Source organism: Phodopus roborovskii, unplaced genomic scaffold (genome assembly GCF_943737965.1).
Source record: "Phodopus roborovskii unplaced genomic scaffold, PHOROB, whole genome shotgun sequence".
Lineage (NCBI taxonomy): Eukaryota > Metazoa > Chordata > Mammalia > Rodentia > Cricetidae > Phodopus > Phodopus roborovskii.
In genome coordinates, this window is record NW_026125397.1 from 4,169,571 (window position 1) to 4,193,565 (window position 23,995).

General features: G+C 39.1%; 1 protein-coding gene across 1 annotated transcript in view; it reads left to right on the forward strand.

Annotated features, from left to right (window-relative positions):
• The window catches only part of Hbs1l (HBS1 like translational GTPase), a 71,651-nt gene that overhangs the window by 28,541 nt on the left and 19,115 nt on the right, over positions 1–23,995 (forward strand). The window contains exons 5-9 of the mRNA XM_051175373.1: positions 13,649–13,757; positions 16,953–17,218; positions 17,603–17,768; positions 20,890–21,007; positions 23,570–23,716. Coding sequence (XP_051031330.1) covers positions 13,649–13,757; positions 16,953–17,218; positions 17,603–17,768; positions 20,890–21,007; positions 23,570–23,716 — 806 coding nt within the window. The remainder of the gene's footprint in view (positions 1–13,648; positions 13,758–16,952; positions 17,219–17,602; positions 17,769–20,889; positions 21,008–23,569; positions 23,717–23,995) is intronic.

Below are 23,995 nucleotides of genomic sequence, written 5' to 3' on the forward strand. Positions count from 1 at the left end.
TGTCTGTGTGAATTTGTATGGACAGATGTTGAAAAGACAAGAAAATGACTGGCGACCAAAACGTTTACTTACCTGGAAACCCTGCTGTTGTTTTTAATCTTAAATGTTTTTAAACTTACATGAAAAACTTAAAGCTGGGAATTTGTTTCATGCAAAAGGAGTTTATTGTGGATTTAAGTTGAATGTCCCTAAAGCATAGCAATAGAAAAAAACATTCCTCCTTTCGAAATTCCCGAGATGCCCTTCTGTGATGGCAAAACAAAATATTTTTAATGTAGGCAAAAATGGGTGCTCTGGCACACCCCTGTAACCTCAGGAGTCTGGAATGGAAGCAGGAAGACCTTGAACTCCCAGCCAGCCTGGACTGCATCAGTGAGACCTTGTCTAAAATTAAGGTGTCAGGTTGGGTCGGGGGAAGAGTTGTCACTTAGAGTTGTCTTATCCAAACAAAACAGTCAATAGTCTGTACTTTTTGTATATTCTTTCAGGTTTAAGGTCATAGTAAGCATAGTTTAGAATCCTGTTTTCTCTTTTCGCATGTGTGTTAAAATAAAGGATCCGCTTTTAGACCCTCATGTACGTTGAAACCATTAAGAAGTATAAGGCATTTTAACCCCTTTTCAGTACTTACTGCTTTGGGGGCCGGGCACTACATGGAAGCGAGAGGACAGTTTGCAAGAGTCAGTTCTCTTCTTCCATGGTCCCAGGGATGGAACTTGGCCTCATGCCTAGCAGCAGATGCCTTGGCTGCCAAGTCATTTCACTGGCCCACATTTTAAATTAGAGCAAGAATGAGTGTCCTTGCACCTTTCCGTGCACTCTTCACATTTGAATCAGTCCTTCCCCCTTCCTCTCTCCCTCCCTCTCTTCCTATCTGGCTGCCTCACCCTCTCTGTCCTGGTGGTGCTGGAGGCAAACCCAGGTCTCACCAGTCTAGGTTAAAATTCCTTGGTCTACAGGTTTATATTTACAAACTGTCCTTGTATTTCTTGCATTTTAGTTGTGGATTTGTGCATATGTGTGTGTGTGGGGGGCTCCTTGTTGTTTTGATTGGGTTTAAGATTCCCCCCCCAAGATAGTAGTTTTGTGTGTATTTTATAGTGATAGTATATGTTCAAGCGTTTTGCTATCATGTGAGATTAATGTCTGAGTGAAGGAGATTCCCACTGAGCAGGCTAAGTAGTTACTTTTAAAATAAAACTCTAAAGGTCATCTAGCTGGGTGGTGATGGCTCACACCTTTAATTCCAACACTCAGGAGAAGCAGGTGATCTCTGTGAGTTTGCAGCCTGCCTCATCTACAGAGTGAGTTCCAGTACAACCAGGGCTACACAACGAAGTGAAATGCTGACGTGAACCCCCCCCCCCAAAAAAAAAAAAAAAAAAAAAGAAAAGAAAAGAGAAAAAAAGGTCTCCTGAACCAGTTTCCTGGTTTTGGTTTTGGCAAGTCTGCATATACCTGTGATGAGCCTAAAACCACTCTGTGGGAGGGTAGGTGCTTATACTTTGCAAATGTTAACTAATCAGCCTGGCAGATGAGTTCGTGTGAACCTCTTCTCTATCTGTGGAGTTAGCTTTATCCCAGGTGACAGGATGAAGTGTTCTCAATTATGTTTTTCCTGAGAGAGGTGCTGCTCAGCAGCGGCATCTCTGCTCACAGTGAGAGAGGTTTCAGTGGAGGAAACGGGCAGGGGTGTGTGTGTGTGTGTGTGTGTGTGTGTGTGTGTGTGTGTGTGTGTGTGTATGTGTATGTATGTATGCGGCATCTCTGCTCACAGTGAGAGAGGTTTCAGTGGAGGAAGCGGGCAGGGGTGTGTATGTGTGTGTGTGTGTATGTATGCGTGCACGTGCACAAAGATCCACAGCAAAGGCCTTTCAAATTTTTAATAAATTACTCAGGTACTTTGAAGCTTTTATTTTTCACCTAAAATTGACAGCCTCTTGCTGGAACATATATATGCCTTGGACCTGGATGCCTCTTTTCTAGCTCCTAGAACTCAGAGTGAACAGAAGACTGTTCCAGGTGTTTCTTAGAGGAACAGCAGCCTATGCATTTAGTTACCCAGTAGAAATTAAAAGCGTTTTACACTAAAACTTAATTTGTTGGGCAGAGTGATCTAGCTGCTAGACTAACCTTATCCAGTAAATTCCTTGGAGACTTTGAAATTCAGGCATTAAACCTAGTGGTGGAATTAAGACAGCCTCTCTCTATTTAGCCCTGGATGTCCTTCAATTTGCTTTGTAAACCAGAGTGGCTTAAAACTCACCAATTTGCCTTCCACTTGCTGGATTTAAAGGCATGCGCCATCATGCCTGACACAAGAATTAATTTTAGCATTATCTTTTCAGAGTATCTCAGAGAATAAGTAATTTATGATCCTCCTAAATAAATTCACAGGCTCAAGATGTGCAAAACACATTTTCATTTCCTGTAAGTACTAGACTCAAAATTGTTTTGTGAATATTTTACATTAAAATAACTCTGATTTAGTTAGCTTGGGAACATGGGTCTCATTCTGAGGGTATAGAATCAGAAGGCACAGTGGAACAAGGGAAGATGCCTTGGGGGGAAAATGTTGCAGGAAGTGAGCAAAAGTTACATCAACCATTTGTGGGATCTTGGATAGTCATTTAATATTTGTCTATAAAAGGATGCATTTGACTAAATCTACTTGAACAGACATGGTCCACAAGTTCATAATGTGTGAAACTTGAAGAAGTCAGTCCTTCAGTTGATCTGCAGGGAAAGTGAAGACATACTCTCTGCTGCCTGTCTACTGAACATTCAAGTTTTCACGTGGCCGTTTCCTTGCCCTTCATGTTGTGTTCACTGTATAGGTCTTGAGTGATTTCAAGGCTTGTGTACTAATTCTTCTCTGTAGCCCTATAATCTGGGTGTTTGTGAACTTCCATTCATGTCTTAACGCAATGTCAGCCCCATGCATCTGTATTCATTCACAGCATGTGGTTAGTCTCCACAGTCATTGAGGTTCCTGTTTTTGTTGTTTCCCCTCTCTGACACTGAATTCATCCCATATTCTAGTAGTATATTCGATTAGAGTTTTAGAGGTCACTGAAGTTCCTATGTTTTCTTGTATGCATAGTACTTGCCCATCTGGAGTCATTGCTTTCTTTGCTCTCTGAAAAGTCTCTAAATTGCCCTATTTCTTTCTATCTTGTTTGTCTTGATGTCAAGCACATCCCTAGGAATGAGTGCTGTCTGCAAAGAGTATTTCCAGAGTCAGGACGCTCATCATAATTAGCCTGCCGGGCTCTGAAAGACTCAGTGCGTAGACAGTGTCTAGTAAGATAAACTATTTGGTGGCTTTATCATCTATTTAGTTGGGAATCCTCTGGACTACGGTCATGCTCCTGGAACCCCCTTTATATTGTTTTCCTCCAAGATTGGGTAGAGCCTCAAAACCCACCCCTAACTTTCTTTTCCATGCAGTCTTCATGCTGCATCATCACAGCTCACTGTGTGACGCTGAACATGTCCTGTGGCAGCTCTTTTGGAATCCTGACTTCTTTCTTTGTTCTATTTACCCAGTGCTTACCACAATATCATACTGTTTTTCTTCTTACCATCATGAATGATTTACTACTAGAGTGTCTATAATTCTGTTGCTATCAGGTTGTATGCTTTCTGTTGGCAGTAGACTTTTTTTAAAAAGTACTGCTTGTATGTGGATTCATTCAATTCCTTAGAAGTCCCCACATTGTTACACAGTGATGGTTTCTTCCCCCCCCCCCCCCCACAGTGTTACACAGTGATGGTTTCTTTTTTCTGTCATAAATGACTTATTGATAGAGTGTGTCTACTTCTGTTGCTGTCAGGCTGTGCGCTTTCTGTTAGTATACTTTTTTTTTTTTTTTAAGCACTGCATATACAGATTCGTTCAGTTCTTTAGAAATCCCCACCAAGTAGATTTTTTTTTTTTTTTTTTTTTTTTTTTTTTACAAAGACCATCTAGTAACAAGGCCTGACTTCAAACTTGGGGTATGTGGTAGCAGAGCCCCTATTTTATTGATGTTACTGACCTCCAAGTGCCTGGTAACTTGGAGTCTTTGACATGGGGTAGACTTATTGGTACTCTTACAAGATAGCAAAAGTGTGCATAAACTTTGTACTGTGTTCTATTGCCTGTTACCTAAGGGAGAGAATCTGTGGTCTTTACTTCAGAGGCTCAGCAGATCTCTATAATCCAAAGATGCTTGCTCAGACAGTTCATAAGCTGGTCTCCATGATTCATACACTGTTAAAAAGCACTGGCTTCCTTGGTTTCAAATTCTTGAACCTTTAAATTGAAATCAAGAAAGCCAATGCTTAGTGCATGAATCTTTTAAGCAATAAAACTACAGTTTTTGTCAAAGTTAAGACATTTGCATAGTGCATTGTTATGAGCCATTGCCATGTATCTGAGGAAACAATTTGTTGATGTCAGAGAACTAGTTGAGGACAAAGGTGGGTTTTGAAAGATAAATTGGGGCCATGTTGCAAAGCACCACAGTTCTTTTCCTGTACAGAGACTGAATATATTTGAATGTGTAAATGAGGGTGAAAGACCATGGTGATAGGATAGAGATAGATCGATGAACAAGGGATCCAGTCACCGACGGCATCTAGTCCTAAGGATCTGACCGTAGTAGTTATGGAAGTAAGGAAGAAATCTGAGCAATATCTATGAGAAGAAAAATAAAGAAGTGTTGTTAATTATGGCAGAAAATTTTTGAAGAAAGGAAACCATATAAATGACAAGTTTCATGGTTGGAAGATAGGAAAAGATTATTAGGGATTGCTGGTTTGTGGGGAAGGGTTTTATGTAATGTCCATTCTGTGTACTTACTTCTTTGCTAATTACTTTCCAGTAAAGGAATTCTGCCCCACTAAGTGATTTGGGTAGTATTGCCAAATATCGGGTAGTGCTGAGGACAGTCCCCTCCAGGCAGCAAATGACCACATTCAAAATGACAATAACATCGAAGAATCTTACTTGTAGAGAATTTGTTGAGTCCAGGAAGGATTTTACTCTAATATTTGTAAGGGAAGAAGAAACACTTAAGATTCCTTGGTCCTTCATTCCTTCCTCCAGCCGTTTATTAGAACATTAGAAGCTGGCAGGAAATGATTGGCTGGTTTGTGTGGTTCTAGTCCTGTGTATTTTTTCTGTGCTCACTTACTGGTTACTTACTGTATGTAACAGACATACAGATGCCTCCCTACTGATGGTATAGTTCAGATTCTCTAATTTATTGAGCTGTGCTTATAACATTCCTTGATTTTCATTTACTTCAGCTATTTTATAGGAAATTTTGATAGCTGCAAGTTCAGGGTTCATGTCATTGTTCCCAATTTTGAAATGTTATTGTTCATTCTCTCCCATTCACTTTCCAAATGAACTTTAACAAAACCATGTTTTTCTTCCAACATAGTTTCACTGGATTCATATATACTACCAGGTTTATACTGTTGTTTCATTTTCTAGAAACTTAACTGCATAATACTTAAGCAACCCCTCCCCCTCCAAAAAAAATCAAAAAACAAAACTGAGTTCAAGACAAGGAAAGTGTGCCCCGTGTGTTAGTCTAGCATTTCTCAATCCCATCATTGCAATTATTTAAAAGCTGGGGAAGCTAAATGGGCTTAGAAATGTCCACACTTGAAGATTATTTCCTATTTAATGATTTTCTTCTAAAATACCATTCAACGATAAATAAACTCTATAATGGAAGTCTGATTTGGGCATCTTTTGTTTATTTTTTATTTTATTTATTTATTTTTGTGTCTTGCAAATACATATATTTCAACTTCATCCTGAAGTACTCATTTGACAATTTTTTTTTTTTTTTAAATAGAGCTGTGCCCTATATATTTTCTAGTAGCATATCCTTAGATTTCCATCCATATAAGAGCTGTTTAAATTGTGGCTACTGGATAGAAGCCATGTGTCTATGGGATCCTAAGGCAGAAACTTGAGGTGTAGAAAAAGTAAAGGAATTCTAGAATGTCAAGACGTAGCTTTTTCATGGGTAAATCTTCATTATCACATGTGGTTTCTATCATTTTTCTCTTACCTAGTCTTAATTTCATGTTCCCATTTCTAAAGAGTTTTAGTAATTTTCCTACGAATTGTTAATACTACTGCTTTACCTCTTACCTTATACTTAGTACATAGAAAAGAAATCCTTTAGTGTAAATCTGCAAAAGACTCTTTTAAAGAAGGCCTCTTGAAGCTGTGTGTGTGTGTGTGTGTGTAAGAGAGTACACATATTTTATAATACACATATTTTGTAAGTTTATTGATCCTTTTGTTCAGTGCTTAGAGTTTTAGTTCTATTGATCCCACCCTCATCCCCCCCCCCCTTTTTCCAGTTTTTGGCCAGGTCAAAGCTGAGGCCTTATATACTCAGGCACATACATTGTGTCAGTTTCAAATGTTTACACTTTGTATGTCAGAGTGGTTTATAAGCTTTTGAGAATAACCACCATTAAATCAGTAACACTGATACTGTAGTAGTCTGCCTTTGCTTCCTTTACAAAAGTATACATTGAAGAAGAATCTTCTGGAGGAGAGTCCCACATTTTAGCTAGCAGGGATGCAGGTGAGCCATGAGGAAGCATCAACCAAATAGAGAGAAGGTACCATTTTCTAAGAATGCAGAGGCAACTGTAGCTGACCTGGACTGGACAGGCAGGCAGGTGATTTGGTTTAGGGTGTAGACCCTGTCATTATAGTGAAATCATTTAATTTGTATAAAATGGGAAACTAGATTTGATGAACTGAAAATCCTACATTTTAATGAAGGATGGAACACATAAGCAGCTCTCTATTCTACTAGGAACTGAATGCTGATCATTATATATGAATTTTCAGAATCCATACCTTTCGATGGCCCTGATTTGGTGGGTGGATCTTGCATGACTTGGGTAAGGGTCTTGATATTCCTTTAGAATGACACATTTTCCTTTCACCTCATAGTGGCCTGTTGGAATTAAGAGCTTCTTAGTGTTTGGAAGTCATTATATACATATATTCACAGAGCTAAGAATCATTTATTTCACCTGTTTGTATGTGTGGAAGCTTGACATACTTCATATCAGATTTCAGAGAAGGGCCAGCTAGAAGTCATGGCATAGGAGGGTTAGTGCAACTGTGACCACTGAGAAAAATTTCAGGGGAAAGTTCAGTTAGTGAAGGTGCAAGGCAACAACTAGTTAGTAGTCGGGGCAGGGCTGAGAAGTCAAGACCTATTTTCAACATTTACTTAAAATGTACTACACAGTTTTGGGGGGGATTGTCATACAGTGAATGGATTTACATTTGGGTGGGAAGAATATGAGAGTTGAGTATGTGTGTTAGTCTGTCTTGATTTGGAATACTTATTTTGTGTCTCCTGTTGATTCATGGCTGACTCTTTTAGTTGTTAATGTGTTTCTGACCTCAGCAGTTGGCTTCCCATCCAGCCTGGTCCTAGGGATGAAGATGACTTTGTATGTGTATTTGGAGTTTTTAGTTAAGAATGGTCTGTGATTTTGCTAGATTTCTAAAGGAATGTCAGACTTGAGGGAGGGAGGAAGGAAGGGAGGGAGGAAGGCGGGTGAATAAAGTGCTTGGTGACTTAGGTGTTATCTCCAGGACTAGTGTCTTTGTGTTTTACTTTTAGTCAAAAAAATTAAAATGTTGAATCTTGAGTCTTACAGGTAAGAACACATCAAAGTAATATTTATTGCATCCTAAAAATAGTGTAAGATTCTACTGGCTTTTCTCTGTGCTTTCAAGACCTTTAAAAGTAAAAAATAACTGTGTTTCAGTATACTCACTGTATAAGTGAATCATGAAAGTTTTTACATGAAACTGTAGAAGATACTAAAAATTAACCTTAAAGGAAGGTTAGAGTTATTCTTATAGGCCTTATGTTGAAGCTTTCATCCTGTATTTTTTTCTTGTTCATATGATAGAAGACAAAGTATACCTTGTTTCCTTTTGTTTTACTCTGTCCCCTCCCTCCATCAGCACATAAAATACCACTACTATTATATTATCAGCAGCCTCATCACCATCACCACCATCACTACCGCTATCACCATCATCACTCAGCATCACTATCGCTATCACCATCATCACCACCATCACTCAGCATCACTACTGCTATCACCATCCCCACTACTATCACTCAGCATCACTACTGCTATCACCATCAGCACCACCATCACTCAGCATCACTACTGCTATCACCATCTCCACTACCATCACTCAGTATCACTACCGCCATCACCATCAGCACCACCATCAGCAGCACCATCACCACCACTGTCACCAGCAGCAGCATCACCATCTCTACCATCACTATCATAATGCACAAAGTATCTGTCACCTTCACTCACACTTCATTTTTTGCTGAACTCAAAAAAGCCAACCCCTCTGTAGTTTTGCCACTGGTCTTTCCTGCTGTTTATCCACTTCTTTGTTTCGCGTTTTTTGTAGCCAGTAAGCCCCAGGGCCTAGGAACTTTATCTATTTTCCTGCCCTACCAGCATCATTGTTCCTGTACCCGTTTTCCTTCTGTCTCTGCTTTTTGGAGGTTCTGGTCTTTTGCCTGGTTAAGCCTCTGTTTCTTACACAGTCATTGCATCCTTTTTCTTCCTCATTAATTTGGCCTTCAGTTATCTTCTGCATCAGGTCTTCATGGTCATACCTTGCTAGTACATCACCAAGTTCAGGACTTCCATCTTATTGTTCATATGGTGATGACATTTACTTGGCATCAGCAATTCAGACTAATTTTCTCCCCCTCAAAATAACTAATTCACACCCATTTTGGCTACCATCACCACTACGACCTTTTCTTTCTCTTCAGTATCTCCATTTCTCATGTTAACGTGCTCATATTAAACTTCCTGGTCTCTTAAACAATTCAGTTTTTAGAGGGCAATATCTTAACTCAGGTTTTTACTATCTGTTAGCACTAATTGGATAGAACCTTGACCTTGCATACAGCAGCCCATACCTTTCTATTAATGTCTTGTTACCACAAAGCCTAAAAGAGATCTAAATACTGTGTCCACCTAATTTTTGTTTTAAAAGTTTATTTTAAATGAAATGGAATCACATCTCTTTCCCCATCTCTCCCAGTTACTATCCCTTAAACCACCCCCATTCGCCCAGAGTTGACAGCTTTTTTCTCTTTATTATTGTTGTGTGTGTGTGTGTGTGTGTGTGTGTGTGTGTGTGTGTGTGCGCGCACAAATACATATAAATACAACCTACTCAGTCTGCTTTTGTTATTTGTGTAGATACAGTTTTTAGGCAGACTATACTGAACAACCAAAAAGGTGGCTCATTCCTGGGAGAGGCTAATTATTATTCTCTCAGCAGTCATTGTTTGCCTATGTCTTCATTTAGGCATGGGGCCCTAAGAGATTTTACCCCTTTCAGATTCGCTTAACCATTGATACCGCCATTGTTCTGGTCTTGTTCATGCAGCCATTTCTAGGAGAGACTGTTTTACGATAGATTTTATGGTATTGGACTCTTTTTCATAAAGTTCCCTGAACCATAGATGGAGGAGCTATGATGTAGAGTATCTGTTGGACTGGGCTCCCCATGGTCTGTTGCTCTCTGTATTCCTGTGATGGTCTCCATTGGCTGTAAAAAAAGAAAAAGGCATCTGTAATGAGGGCTGGTAGCTGCACCTATCTGTGGGCATGAGGATAAGATTTAGAATGTGGTAGGGAAAGAATTAAGCTAGTCTGAGCCCTGGGGAGCTAACTAGGTTTTTAGTACCAGACATGATTCCTTTCCTGTTGAATGGACTTTAAGCCTATTAGATATTGATTGCAACCAATATGTGGGTGCCACTTCCTGTATATCTTGTCATCCTGGTCATTGTTGTGGTCAGTAGGTATTAGGACTGTTTAATTGTTTCCCTCTGCCATTTAGCAGCTTGCATAGAATTTTCTGGAACCATGGAAGCTAGATCAGAGGAAAGAGGCTTTAAGGTTAGATATAGCTCTAATCAGTTGAGTCCTATGACCAAAGTGTGTGGTATCTTCAGCAAAAAGGGCCTACCTTCAACTATTGAGAAGCGACCAAGGGTTACATGTATAATCTATACTGCTTTGGGAGTCATTTGGATTACCCTGAACAATTTGAAAAGAGATTTTTTTGTTAGTCATTGGTTCTTGGGAACATAGTCCAAGTAGTTTAACTTTGTGTGTGTGTGTGTGTGTGTGTGTGTGTCCATCCACACACTTGTATATAATTTTAGGTAAACAAAATATGATTCCTTGAGGCTGTATCAAACAAACTTGGTGTTCATTTGTCAAACCTCATGCTTCCTGTCCTGACCTCTCCCTGCTGTTCTGTTTCCTACTTTAAATCACACCTGTATCTCGCTGTCCCCCCTCCCTCTTTGGTCCCTTTATACTCTCTTGGTTTCTATGGTTACTGCATGTTATGCGCTGACATTTGAGGATGTGAAGCTAAAAGGTCCCTGTTCAGATAAAGAAACAACCATATGAATAAGAAACTCAATGAAATGGAGAGAATCTTTGACAGATTCAGAGAGAATTAATACTCAGAATATACAAAGAATAAAAAAAAAAAAAAAACCAAGATTACAAGGAAACGTATGATCCACTTTACAAATGGGCTAGAAATCTAATTAGAATACTTGATGGAGAAAATAAACATGACTAACAAATACCCAAAAAATCTAAATGAAAGATAATTTTGAGATTTTGCTTCATCCCAGTCAGAATAGCTCCAATGAACAAGACACTGGATGACAAATGCTGATGTGGTGGAGAGGGAAACATTAGTTCACATCGTTGAGAATGCAAGTTGGTGCAGTCACTCCAGAACTCAGTATGGAGCATCTTCCAAATACTACAGATAAATCTACCACATGACCCTGCCATACCACTCTTTGTCATATTCCCAAAGCACCCAGCATCCCATTCCACAGACATTTGCTCAACCGCTCATTCATAGCCACCCTGATCACAACTGCTAGGAAATGGAAACAACCTAAATGTCCTTCAACAGATGAATGGGAATGTTTTAACATTCAGTTGTAAAAATAAAAATAGTATTACTATATCTGCATGGATGCAGTGGACTGACCTAGAAAGATTATACTGAGATAAAGCAGACCTAGAGAGGCAAATGTGTGTTCTCTTTCACCTGCAGGTCTTAACACCTGTTTTTTTTTTTTTTTTGTTTTTTGTTTTTTGTTTTTTGTTCTTTTGAGACAGGGTCTCTGTGCATAGTTCTGGCTGTCCTGGAACTCATTGTGTAGACTAGGCTGGCCCCAACTTCACAGAGCTCCTGAGTCATGGCCAGCTGCACCTCATTTCTTCCTATGTTTAAGTCTATTTTTTTGTTATGAAAAGCCTGTTTTTTCATTAAAAACATTTTTTTTTTTCCAGTCTTAGGAAGTTATTCATGGGGAAGTTTCATCTTTTAGTTCCATGACATGAAAATCTGCCTTATGCCCCTTCTCAACCCCAGCCCAGTGTCTGCCTTGGGCTGCTGACCCTTCTGCCTTCTTAGACATGTTAATGTGGCAGCTTGTTCAGTGAGCCCTCTCAGTTTCCTTTTGAGTGGGATCCTAGACCCCATCTACAGCCGTCTACAGCTTCTTCCCTTTCCTGCCAAGCATTCTTACTCACTCTGCATACCCATGTTTATCTGCAGTCGTTACGGCCAGACTGGCATCTGAGCATCAGAAACTCTTGGATTTACAGAAGCACTTAGATGCACATGCATGGGGTCTGCTGGTCTGGTGGTTGAGTAACAGACGGGCTCTGTAGCCGAGCATGTTATTTCTCCCACCCTGAAATAGAGCTGTCTAAAATAAGGATTGTAGATAAATAGCCTCATGTTAGTTCGTGTCAGATTTGCTTCCAGATGAGTTGTTAAAACTTGAAAACTGTCAGTGATGGTGACTTTCCAGTTACAGATGAGACGATATGGGCAGGCACTTCTGCTTTCCCACTCTTCTGCTTTTTAATTCACTTTGCTCTTACTTCCTTCACCTCTAAATGGCTCTAAATTACCAGTGGCCTTTATCTAAAGTTAGCGTGTTCCACTGATTGGTCGGTCAGCCTCTCATCATCTGATTGGTCAGCAGCTTCAGCTCCTGGGGATGTCAGCTCTGTCCTACAAGCCACTCTGTTGCCGTCCTTGGTGTCACTTTTCACTGGCTTCTCATCTCTGGCAAGTGCATCCTCTGGCTGAAGTACTTCCAGATTTGTCCCTTCTCTTTGGCAATTGCGTGTCTTTTTTCTTAAATTTCCAAATATGTGTTCCCGAATCACAAATGTGTACTGCAGTTCAAGCTTTGCATGAATTTGGTGAAGTACCCACTTGCCATTTGAAGCTCTCAGATGGTCTGGTTTCTGAATAAATCTTCATGTCGTGGTGTTCTTGTCCTCAGGAGGAGTGTTTTCCTATATTGTTCCTTCATCTCATTTCTCCTATTTGCTCACATACTATGGTGGTGTCCATTTCTATAGAAGCATGGGGGTCTTGTATCTGGCCCTCTTCAGTTTCATATGGCCCACATTGATTTAGAATGGCTTTCCTACCACAGGGTCAGTGTAAGGACTGCCTTCTGGAATGTACTTCCATTTATTGTTAATAGGCATCTATCTATCTATCTATCTATCTATCTATCTATCTGACCATCTGTCTGATTTCTTTCTATCCATCTATCAATCTATCTCTATCTGATCATTGAGCTCCAGTTCCCACTTTCCTAGAGAGGCTCTAATTCATGTGTGCTCTCATCAGATCTTGTGGCACCATGTATGAACTCTACACTAACAGCACTTTAATTTTGCATCTTAAAATTCATTGTATGTTCTACCTCTAGACTCTGAGCACAAACATTTCCTTCTTGTTCACCTTTGCATTTTTAGCGAGGTTGGCCTGCAGTGGGCAAATAGTAAGCATTTTTAGTAAATTCTGTATATTAACTTATCTTTCCTAATTAACTTGGTGCGGTCTTTATGCATTTATTAGTGCATATGTAGTTTCTGTGTTTTTGTGGATCCAATCCTGTTGGTTCTCCTTGAAAATTAAGAAAACCATTTTAAAACCAGAGAATTTTGTCTAAATAGTCAAATGCATAGTCTTCTTTGATCTGGCTCATAGCTTCTCCTTCATGCTTTCAGGGTTTTCTGTATGTCCTGCCTCCTGTAGATCTCACAGATTGTACTATATGCAATTAAAACCGAGGAACTGTTCAGCAAATCATCAGACTTGCAACTTGTTCATCAGTTGATAAATCTCAGGGGATCAAAATAGTTTAGCCATCTGCTAACTGACCAGACAATTTTAGTATTGTGAAAGGGTGTGGTCAGAGAGGTAGGTAGAGGATCTAGGTAAAATGTCAGAGTAAGGCTCAGTGCAGAAACCACCTTTACTCTTAATACTGAAACTCAACAGTCAGCTCAAAATTAGGAAGAGATTTGGTGAGGTTAAACCTGAGTGTCCAGACAGTCGGGGATTTCCCAGAATCTTTGTTTCACTGTTTAAGGAAAAGATGCATTCATGAATTCTGTAAATTAACAGGCTCTAACTTACACTGTGACATGCATTTCTGGAAATTAATTGTCCTTTTATATTTTATTCCTTAATTAGGAAAATCAGTTGGATCTCGGTCATCTCAGAGTGAGTCTGAAATTGTGCCAAAAGTTGCTAAAATGACTGTATCTGGGAAGAAGCAAACTATGGGATTTGAAGTGCCTAGGTAAGACTCAGTCCTCACTCCTGTTATCTGTTGTCTCTTATGAATTGATAAAAGCATCTTTTTCAATTGTGTATACCAACCCACTAGCATTAAAGTGTCTCATGCCCTTTGTAAAGGACAGAGATGGGGTGAGAACTTAGTTTTGATAGCTTTATCATGGTATGACTCACCATGAGTTTCCTCACATCAGTGACTGATAGTTACTTTAACATAAAACAAAACTCTGTTTTGTAGACTCTAGTTCTATGAGATAGACCATTCTTAGCACCTCAAGGTAGCGTAGACAAGCAGCATTGGGAGTCAGTGAATCAGACTCAGTGAGTTTTTCATAACTAAATATGCTGTCTTGGGCTGGAGAGGTGGCTCAGTGGTTGTTTTTCCGGATTATTCAGGTTCAATTCTAAGTACCTCTGTGGCAGCTCATGGGGATCTGGCGCCTTCTGCTGGCCTTTGCAGGCATTGCACACACTTGGAGCACATAAATGCAGGCAAAATATCCAAATTAAAGGAAAGAAATTAAAATAAAGGAAAGAAAGGAAATAATAAAGGAAATAAAGGAAATAAGGAAGGAAATAAAATAAAGGAAAGAAAATAAAATAAAAATATTGCCTTGAACTTCTTTTAACTCCTATGTGTTTGTGAGTTTGCATATTTGTGTGTTTGGACATATGTGGATATAGGGAATGTGTGTATTTGCACATTTGTGTATACAGATGTAGTAAATGTATATGTGTGTTTGTGTATTTATGTGTGGATGTAGTGTGTATGTGTGCACATTTGCGTGTGCATATAGTATGTGTATATGTGTTGGCAGGTTTATATATGTATGTAGTGTGTGTGTATGTATTTGTGTGTGTCTGTGTGGGGTATGTGCACATTAATGTAGGTACCTGTGGAGGCCGGAAAGGAGGCTGGAGTAAGCCACCCTTGGTTGCTGTTGGGAACTGAATGTGGGTCCTCTTAAGTAGTAGGCACTCTGCACTGCTAACCATTACCATTATCTTACCATTTGGGCTAGACAGCTAGGGTGCCCTGGGTCTGCATGCTTGCACCCTGTGCAATTACAGATATATGCCACCATGTCAGCTTTTATGTGGGTGCTGGGGATCTGGACGCAGGACCTCGTGATTGCACAGCAAGCTCCTGTGCGCCAGTGAGCTGTCTGTCTAGCTCCTCTTAATTTTTATGCTGAATAAGATGATGGTTCATTGTATCAAAAACACATGCAGTCAAAACGTCCTAGAATTTGGAATATCTAAAAAAACAAAACAAAAACAAACAAACAAACAAAAAAAAAACCACTTAAGTCAACCTTGATGGTACTTGCTATTTTAAAATCAGTCTCTAGAATTCTAGTTTTTACTAGAGAAGGGAAGTGAGTTACATGTGTCTCAAGTGAATTGTAAAATACCAATATTTAGCAGCTTTAAGATTGTTCAGAATTTTTATTCTCTAAGTAGCACTTTTGTTGGGTGTGGTGGCAAACACTTGCTCTCCTGGCATGTGGGAGGTGGAGACTGGAGGATCAGGACTTCAGGGTCATCCTCAGCTACATAGAGTTCTGGACCAGCCTAAACTATGTATGTTGCTGTCTTATGAAAAAACAAAACAAACAAAAAGTACTACTTATAAGTTGTGTATACTTCATTTACCAAAGCATAAAGGGAAAAAAAGTCATCAAATATTAGCAAGGATGACTTTCATTTCAGGATTTGAAATACATTCTTGGGAACCTTATTTTATCTCCTTTATAAAAACCTCTGGTAATGGGAATGTCCCCATGCTAGGTGGGGAGGAATTTTAATGGTCTCCCATTAAAGTGTAAAGTATTTGGATTTAAAAACAAGATTTTATTCAGTCAATTTCAGTGGGTGAAATTGCTCAGGCCTAGGAGGCAGGGTCCCTCCAGTGTGTGGTGGGTGAGATAGGATTCACACTGTCGTGTAGTGATTTGGAGTTGTTGTTCAGTTCTTTAAGTTTTCGAATGTCCTTTGTCTCTTAAATAGGGTTGAGCTGACGTAGATACCCTTTTTATCCTTAATGTGTTAAGTTATATTTAACTCTGTTATGGGAACATCTTGTTTTGTTTGTTTGAGGCAGGGTCTCACTATGTAGCCCTTGGATGTCCTGAAACTTGCTATGTAGGCCAGGCTGTCATTGAACTCACAAAGATCCACCTGCCTATGCCTTCCAGTTACTTTGATTAAAGGTGTGAACCACTCTGTCCAGCTAGGGAGACTTTGATTGAAAAATAAAATAAAATAAAGTTTCAGAAATCTTAGCAGCCAAAAAATAAAGTATTATACTGTACTGGGAATACTCTCAGAACTCCTCAACCAGTAACTAAAATACTGGGTAAAGTGACGAAGAAAGAGAAGAGTTCAGGACGTGAGTCACTGCATGCCAGTATATTATTGCTTTTATAAAATCCAAGCGTTGAGCTAGGTGATCACACATTGTTAATATGCCATCGTAAATACACCCGGACTTGATTGATATGGGCAATATTTGGATGAGAAAATGTAAACTATACACTGACAATTCATTTCTCCATATATTTGTACACGTGTATTCCTTGTTTGGAGGGCACTCTGTTTTGTTAACATTGAGAATTATAACTATCTCTAGAACACAGGTAAGAACTGCTTCAAATATCACGTGTAGGACAGGTGCTCTATACTTAAAATGTTAATTAAATTAGTGTTCAAGTGCCTAACTCAAGAAGAAAGGTTAACCCTTTAGATTTACAAATTAATGGTCTCAATTTTGGAAGTTTGTTTAGAAATAAGAAATCACATCAATTAGTTAAGAAAATAAAATTATATGAGAAAATGTCTACAAACAATGTCTCTAGCTTAGTCTTTCAGTCATAACGGCTACTGTCGGCCTAGATCCAGAATGGTCATTTTCAGATCTTAGAGGCATTTGAAAGTTTATAGCAGTAGCTTTTTCCTCAGGATGCAGAAGTGTTGCTGAGTGCTACCTGATAGAGCGCACCACCATACCTGCCTGCATCTTAGCGGGACTCCAAGTCTGCATTTGTGGGGATTGGCTCTGGTCTCTTTCATTTCCACCTTAACTAACACACTTGAATCACTTAGCTGAGATCCAAAATGTAAGGGATTCAAGCGGCATCTCTGCTCTCTGACACAGTTGAAATGGCTTCCTGACATTTCTCTTTGATCTTCTTTGTAGCTTAACCTCTGAGGAGAATGGAGATAGTCTGCATACTCCTCACAAAGGACCTCCTGGTGACGATGGCAGCATTGCTTCTCCTAATGTTCTTGAGACCAGCACTCATAAATCTGCCCTTCTACCTCCCTCCATTCAAGCATCAGAAGAGCTGAGTTCAAATCCAGCACCAGTGAAAAAGTCTGGCAAGCTGAGGCAGCAGATAGACGTGAAGGCTGAGCTGGAGAAGCGTCAGGGCGGGAAGCAGCTGCTCAACTTAGTGGTCATTGGTATGCCCCTGATGTGCTGTGTCGGGAGGATCTGCTCCAGGCTCACAGCCTCTTGGCAGCGTAGACTTAAGGCAAAGAGGCATTGCATCATAATGCATCCTAGCCACCCTGGGTGAAATGACACCATGTTACCAAGGAGAGCATCAGGCTTGACTTGTGGCATTTTCATTTGGTGAACACTTGGAAAATGGGAAGTATTTTTTTAAAAAATGGGAAAAATTGCCCTCCTTACACACACCCTGTTTAGGTGTTTTAACTTTGATAAAAATTGGTATTTATACTCCAAATACTGCCCTGAGCTATTGAATTAAAGTCATGCAATGCCTCAATGTGAACAACATCTGAAAATGTACCTAGTATTAACCCTGAATCAATTTTCCTTAGGTCATGTTGATGCTGGGAAAAGTACTCTGATGGGCCATATGCTTTATCTTCTGGGTAATGTAAACAAAAGAACTATGCATAAGTATGAACAAGAATCTAAAAAGGCTGGCAAGGCTTCATTTGCATATGCATGGGTCTTGGATGAGACTGGAGAAGAAAGGGAAAGGTAGTCATATTTCAAAATTTTCAGTTTAAAATGATACAGTCCTTTAAAATAAGTATGCAATGTGTGTTGAACATGTAAAACATATAAAATGTGTTAGAGAAAACTTAAAAATTCTTTTTGTTTTGTACATTGTTCATGCTTTCATTCTGTGAGAATAGATTAAGAATATTTATCTGAAACCAAACAACAAAGACCAAAGCCATCTACCCAAAGCAACAGGTCCCCTGAGTTGATTTTGCTGCAAGGAGAATGGGCAGTGTCCCTCCCTCGGCGTAACACACTGTCTTGACTTTGAGTTAAAGTTGAATTTGACTCAGTCTTATACCAGGTTATAAATGAAAGGTAAAAGTGAAACTCTAATGCCTACGCTCAGAGTTCCCAACAGGTGCAGAAGAGAGGTCTCCACAGTTTTCTAACTCACCATGTTCCATGTTCTCTTGAGATAGTCCAGAAGGAAGCAATTAAATCTATCTAGTCAGTCATTCTTTTGTCTGTCTGTCTGTCTCTGGACATTTGGGTAGATTCTAGTGCAAGGATGAAGGTAAGCACATGTCTGTCCAGAGAGTATGTCTTTTGAAGTACTCTACAGTGTAAGTGTATATCATACTTAAGGCTATCAGAGATGGAGAAGGGAGGCCACCTACATAGAGGGAACTGACAGATACATAGCAACTAAGTCAAAAGAGTGACTAACACCCTATGAGGCCCCATGGAAGCTCTTCTAAGTTAACAGTTTGGACATCTCTGATGGCTTTAATCTGAGTACGATTAGAGAGTGTATCTGGATTTGCAGACTTTCCTGTGTGTGTTCATTTCCCTGCAGTCCTCTCTATGTTATGTTTAAGTCAGTTCTCAGTAAAGCAGGTTATATTAATGTTTAGTGCTTCTCGTAAGTGGGTATTTATATCATCATGGTCCTTCTCCCTCATGTGTATTGCAAAGCTGCTTTTTATCCTTTAACCTGTTATTTACCATATTTTGAAAAACAGTGGGACTGCATATGATGTCAGTATCAGAAGCCTAAGTAATTCCCAGTTGTTTAATAGGTTATTAAGTACACGGCTTCTGTTTTCTTTATGTAACCTGATTATTATGTGGAATAATTGACTGAGAAGACTGAAGGGCTTGGATAAATTTATTTATGCGTCAGTATTGAGCTACAAGGAAGCTAATAATGCACTCATTCCTATAATGAGCAAATGTTTAAGTTTTCTGGCTATAACATCTGCTCATTGCAGTGATATTGTGGTTGCTAGTAGAAGTTTCTGAGTACAATTTTTTTGTTTGTTTGTTTTTCATTCATCCCAGTCTATATTGCTGAAAGGCATTTTAAAAACTAGTATGTTAACTACCATGTTAACATGGTAGTAACTCCAGCATGCTAAGTATTGCAACCAGTGTTGAAGAACGGGAATTAATAGCCAGGTTGATATTTTTATAACCTTATAAAAGGATGTGAAGCCCTAGGTGCTAGAGAACATTAAGTAGGATTAGGCATCACTTTGGCAAACTCAAATGGCTTGACACAGGAGATCTACTTCCCCTTGCCATGGCAAACCTCTAGATTATTATTGTAGTGTTGGGACACTTACTATTGAAGGAAGGCTGAATTTTTATTTTTATTTTTAGTTTGAATGGTCCAGAGCAATGGTTCTCAGCCTTCCTAATGTTGACATCTTAATACAATTCCTCATGTTATAGTGACCCCCAACCATAATATTATTTCGTTGCTATATCATAGCTATAATTTTGCTGGTGTTATGAATTATAATGTAAATATCTGATATGTGACTCTGTGGGGGTCCTGACCCATAGATTATCATCCAAAAGATTTCTCCCTTTAAAAGTTTCCAAGATACATGACTCAGGACTCCTGTGGCCATTCTTTTTTTTTTTTTTTTTTTTTTCATCTACAATATTTATTTAAGGCAAATAAATGTTCTGTGTTGGTAAAATGAGGAGCTACGAGACACACAGGAAAGAAGATATTCAAGGTCCAAGGTCTGTTAAGTAGTATGTCAGGTTAAGAGGACTTTTAAAATCTTTTTTTTCTTAATTTAAATTAGAAACAAGCTTTTTTTTTAACATGTCAGTCTTAGTTCCCTCCTCCCCTGTCTCCCCCCCCCCCCACATCCCAACCTCTTTCTGCTCCCCAGGGAGGGTGAGGCCATTCATGGGGGATCTTCAAAGCCTGTCAATCATTTGGAGCAGGGCCCAGGCCCTTCCTCGTGTGTCTTGGCTAAGAGAGTATCCCTCTGTGGGATGGGCTCCCAAAGTGCATTCGTATACTAGGGGTAAATACTGATCCTCTTGTGCCATTCTTAAGGATATCTTGTAATTGGAATTTTTGTTTTGTGGCTGAAGAGGTCCTGGTTTGGTCTCGTAAGAAGGCTGAAATAGAACATGAAGCAAATTGCCATTTATCTCTCTTGATTTTGTTAAAAATTGGGCATCTCTGCTACCTCTTGTTTTCTAATTATAGCTATTGACCAACTTGGAAGTGAACATTTTCTGTGTTTAATTCCATAATTATAGTGACATAAACAGAACATTAGAAGAGCTAATTCCTGAAAGTATCATTTTTTAAAAAGATTTATTTATTGTTTTCTGTATAGTGTTTTGTTTGTATGTATGCCTGCAGGCCAGAAAAGGGCATCAGATCTCATTGCAGATGGTTGTGAGCCACCATGTGGGTGCTGGGAATTGAACTCAGGACCTCCGGAAGAGCAGCCAGTGTTCCTAACCTCTGAGCCATCTCTCCAGCCCCTTAAAATTATCATTTGTCACATTATCTTTTCTTCATATGTATTTATTTTTCTCATCTAGAGATATGTGTATATAGCTTTTTTGTTTATTATAATTTCTTGCAAAAAATTAAAAAAATAGACAATACCTATCATTTTGATTGAGCTTGCTGTATATACACCCTTGGTTTCACAGCATATAGGAAAATGGGTTATAGCTGATATTTCAATCCTTTGTGTCATACAGAATAAATATATAAAAGAGATTCCATTATTATGAAGAATTTAGGTTATCATTTAGCCTGTTATTAAGAGGTTTAGCCCACATCACTGGCTATTTAAATAGTATATTTTAACCATTTTATGTTTTGTTTAAGGGGAGTAACAATGGATGTTGGCATGACGAAGTTTGAAACCACAACCAAAGTTATTACATTAATGGATGCTCCGGGCCATAAGGATTTCATTCCCAACATGATCACTGGAGCAGCTCAGGTACCTGCTGTCTTAGCTGAGTGTGCCGCTCTGATTGTGCCTTCAGTCCTTGACAGCCACCCAACCTGCAATTATGGGTTATAATGGAAAGTTTTACTTTAAGAGGTTAGGGGAAAAAAAGAGATATATTGTATTTTTCGTGACCTGCTTATGTGTGTCATCTAAGCTTCTTGACATGTTACAGCTGCAGAGATATCAGAGGTATTTCTTGCTAAAATTAAAGTCTAGCATGGTAATGAACACTTTAAAGTAGAATTAAGGTAGAAAGAGTATTTGAGTAAATAAAAGATGAAAATAGTCTAAGTTGTCCCACCAGAGTACCCAAATGCTACTGTTTTGTTTTTTTTTTTTTTTTTTTTTTTTTTTTTTTTTAATTCTGGAACTTGCTGTGAGTTCAAACTAACCTAGAATTTTCTATGTAGCCCAGACTCACAATGTGACCTCAAACTTTGAGCTCTGTTTCTGCCTTCCCCATGCTGGGGTTATAAGTGTATGCTACCATGCTGAGCTTGTGGATACTAAGTATAATTTACATGATACGGTTCTGTGAAGAATATGGTATTATGTGTAGATTCTAGATTTTATGACCATTTCATCTCCCAATATGTATAGTAAGGATCGTATGATAATCTTCATGAAATCCTCTATAAACCAGACAGTACAGAAACAGCAGTAAAACCTGTCAAACAACTAAAAAGCTGTTGTGGATTGTACCAAGGGTCACTCTAGCCTGAGTATCTCTGAGGACAGTTACAACTCTAAGCAAAATCTGTTTAAGGGAAAATGAGTAGCATTCTTTGAAAATACCCAGACAGGACATTGACAGAAATAATTGCTAAGAATGGATCTGGAAGAGCAGTGATGGGGCATAGTTTTTTTTTTTTGGCAAAATTTTGTAAGCTACTTCCCCCAAGATAGGAGTAGAATTGCATAAAGAACGGTTAACCCAAGAGTTGTGGGAGCCAGAAGGCTGACAGGGGACATGAACTTTTTCTAATGGATGTGTATGAAAGGAGAAATGTCTAAGTCACAAGGTAAGAGTAGAGAACTTTGTGATATAGGGTTCCACTAGCTCATAAAAAAACAATGGGAAAACATTATTAATTATGAAAGCTTGGTTTTTTAGACTTGTCTCAACTCGCTCTTATAACTTAAATTAACCTGTTTATATTAATCTACATTCTGTCACGTGGCATTACTTCTCTTCCTCTTTCAACTCCTGTTTCCTCCCTGTGTCTGGCTGGCAACTCAGCCTTTTTTCTGTCTGCCCAGAAGTCCTGCCTATACCTCATTCCTTACTTGGTTGTGTTCAGCTTTTTATTACACCAGTCACAGCAATTCATCTTCATACAGCGTACAGATATCCCACAACAAGGTTCCATTTTAGTAGCTGCAGAAGATGAATGTGTGGTCTTTGGTAATTTGTGTCATAATTTTTCTTACTGTAGATGACATTCTGATATCTGAATATGTTTGGAGCAAAATGGTTTTTGTAAGATAAATTCCCACATGTGGAAGTAAAGTGGGCACAATTTTAGGGCTATTGATATTTACTTTCAAAATGTCCTTTGGGAGGTTGTATAGTCCCATACAAGAATACATCCCTGCTTCCTCCAGCAAATCATTTTGTTGTTTGTATCACTAACCCTGTGACATCTAAAAATAGGGTTTTGAAATATGTAGTTTTTATCTTCTTTTTAAAATGGGGGACCTTTAAATATAAACTTTTCGGCTGTTTGTATTTCTTGAGCAAACCCCTGGCTTATGTCTTACCTAATTTTCCGTGGAACTTTGAATTGCTTTTTCCCATCTTTTTTGGTAAAGGTGACACTTGAGATTATTTTCCATCTTTATGTTTTAATTTTGTTTATGTCCCCTTTCCCTCTTTGGCTGGGCATTTTAATTTTTATGTAGTCAGGTATAGACTTTCTTATTCTTTTTTATTATACATACATACATATATATATATATATATATATATATATATTTGTGTGCGTGTGCATGTGTACGTGCATGGCTGTGTGTGTATGCGTGACTGTGTGTGTGGCTGTGTGTGTGTGTTCATGGCTGTGTGTGTGCATATGTGTGTGTGTGTATGCGTGACTGTATATGTGTCTGTCTGTGACTGTGCATGGCTGTGTGTGTGTGTGTGTTTGTTGTGGTTATGTATATGTGGCTGTGTGTATGTGTCACTGTGTGTGTGTGGCTATGCCTGAGACACATCATTCATATGGAGGTCAGAGAACAACTTAAGGGAGTTCTCTCATGCCACTGTGTGGATGGAAGACACTGAACTCATCTAGTCAGGCTCAGCAACAAGTGGCTTTCTTTACTTGATGAGCCTCTAGTTCTTTCTGTCATTATTGTTGCTGTCATAAAGCTATATAATCGTTCCTGAATTTTTTAAAGCTGTCTGTGGTATTCTCCCATTTGCTTGGTGTTTGGTTTCAGGTTGGGGTCATGTTATAGCCAGCCTTTAAATCTGACCAAGTGCTAAATTGAGTACCTTTGCTTGAAAGGAGCATGCTTTGTTTTCACTCATGGTTCTCTCTCCTTCCTCAGGCTGATGTAGCTGTTTTAGTTGTGGATGCCAGCAGAGGAGAGTTTGAAGCTGGATTTGAGACTGGAGGACAGACCCGAGAGCATGGCCTGTTAGTCCGATCTCTTGGAGTGACACAGCTTGCTGTAGCTGTCAATAAAATGGATCAGGTAGCTAATGGCTCTGTGAGAATTTGTTTCAGATGTTGATTAGGTTGATATTCTGGGGCTGGAGAGATGGCTCTGGGGTTCAGAAGCATCTGTTGCTTTCAGAGGACCTGGGTTTGTTTCCCAGTACACACATGGTAGCTCTCCACCAGGAACAGGTATCTCCAATTCCAGGAATCCAACACTGTCTCCTGACTTCTACAGGCACTAGACACTCTGTGATACACATATATACACGAGGCAAAACATTCTTGCACATAAAATAACCTAATTTTAAAAGTG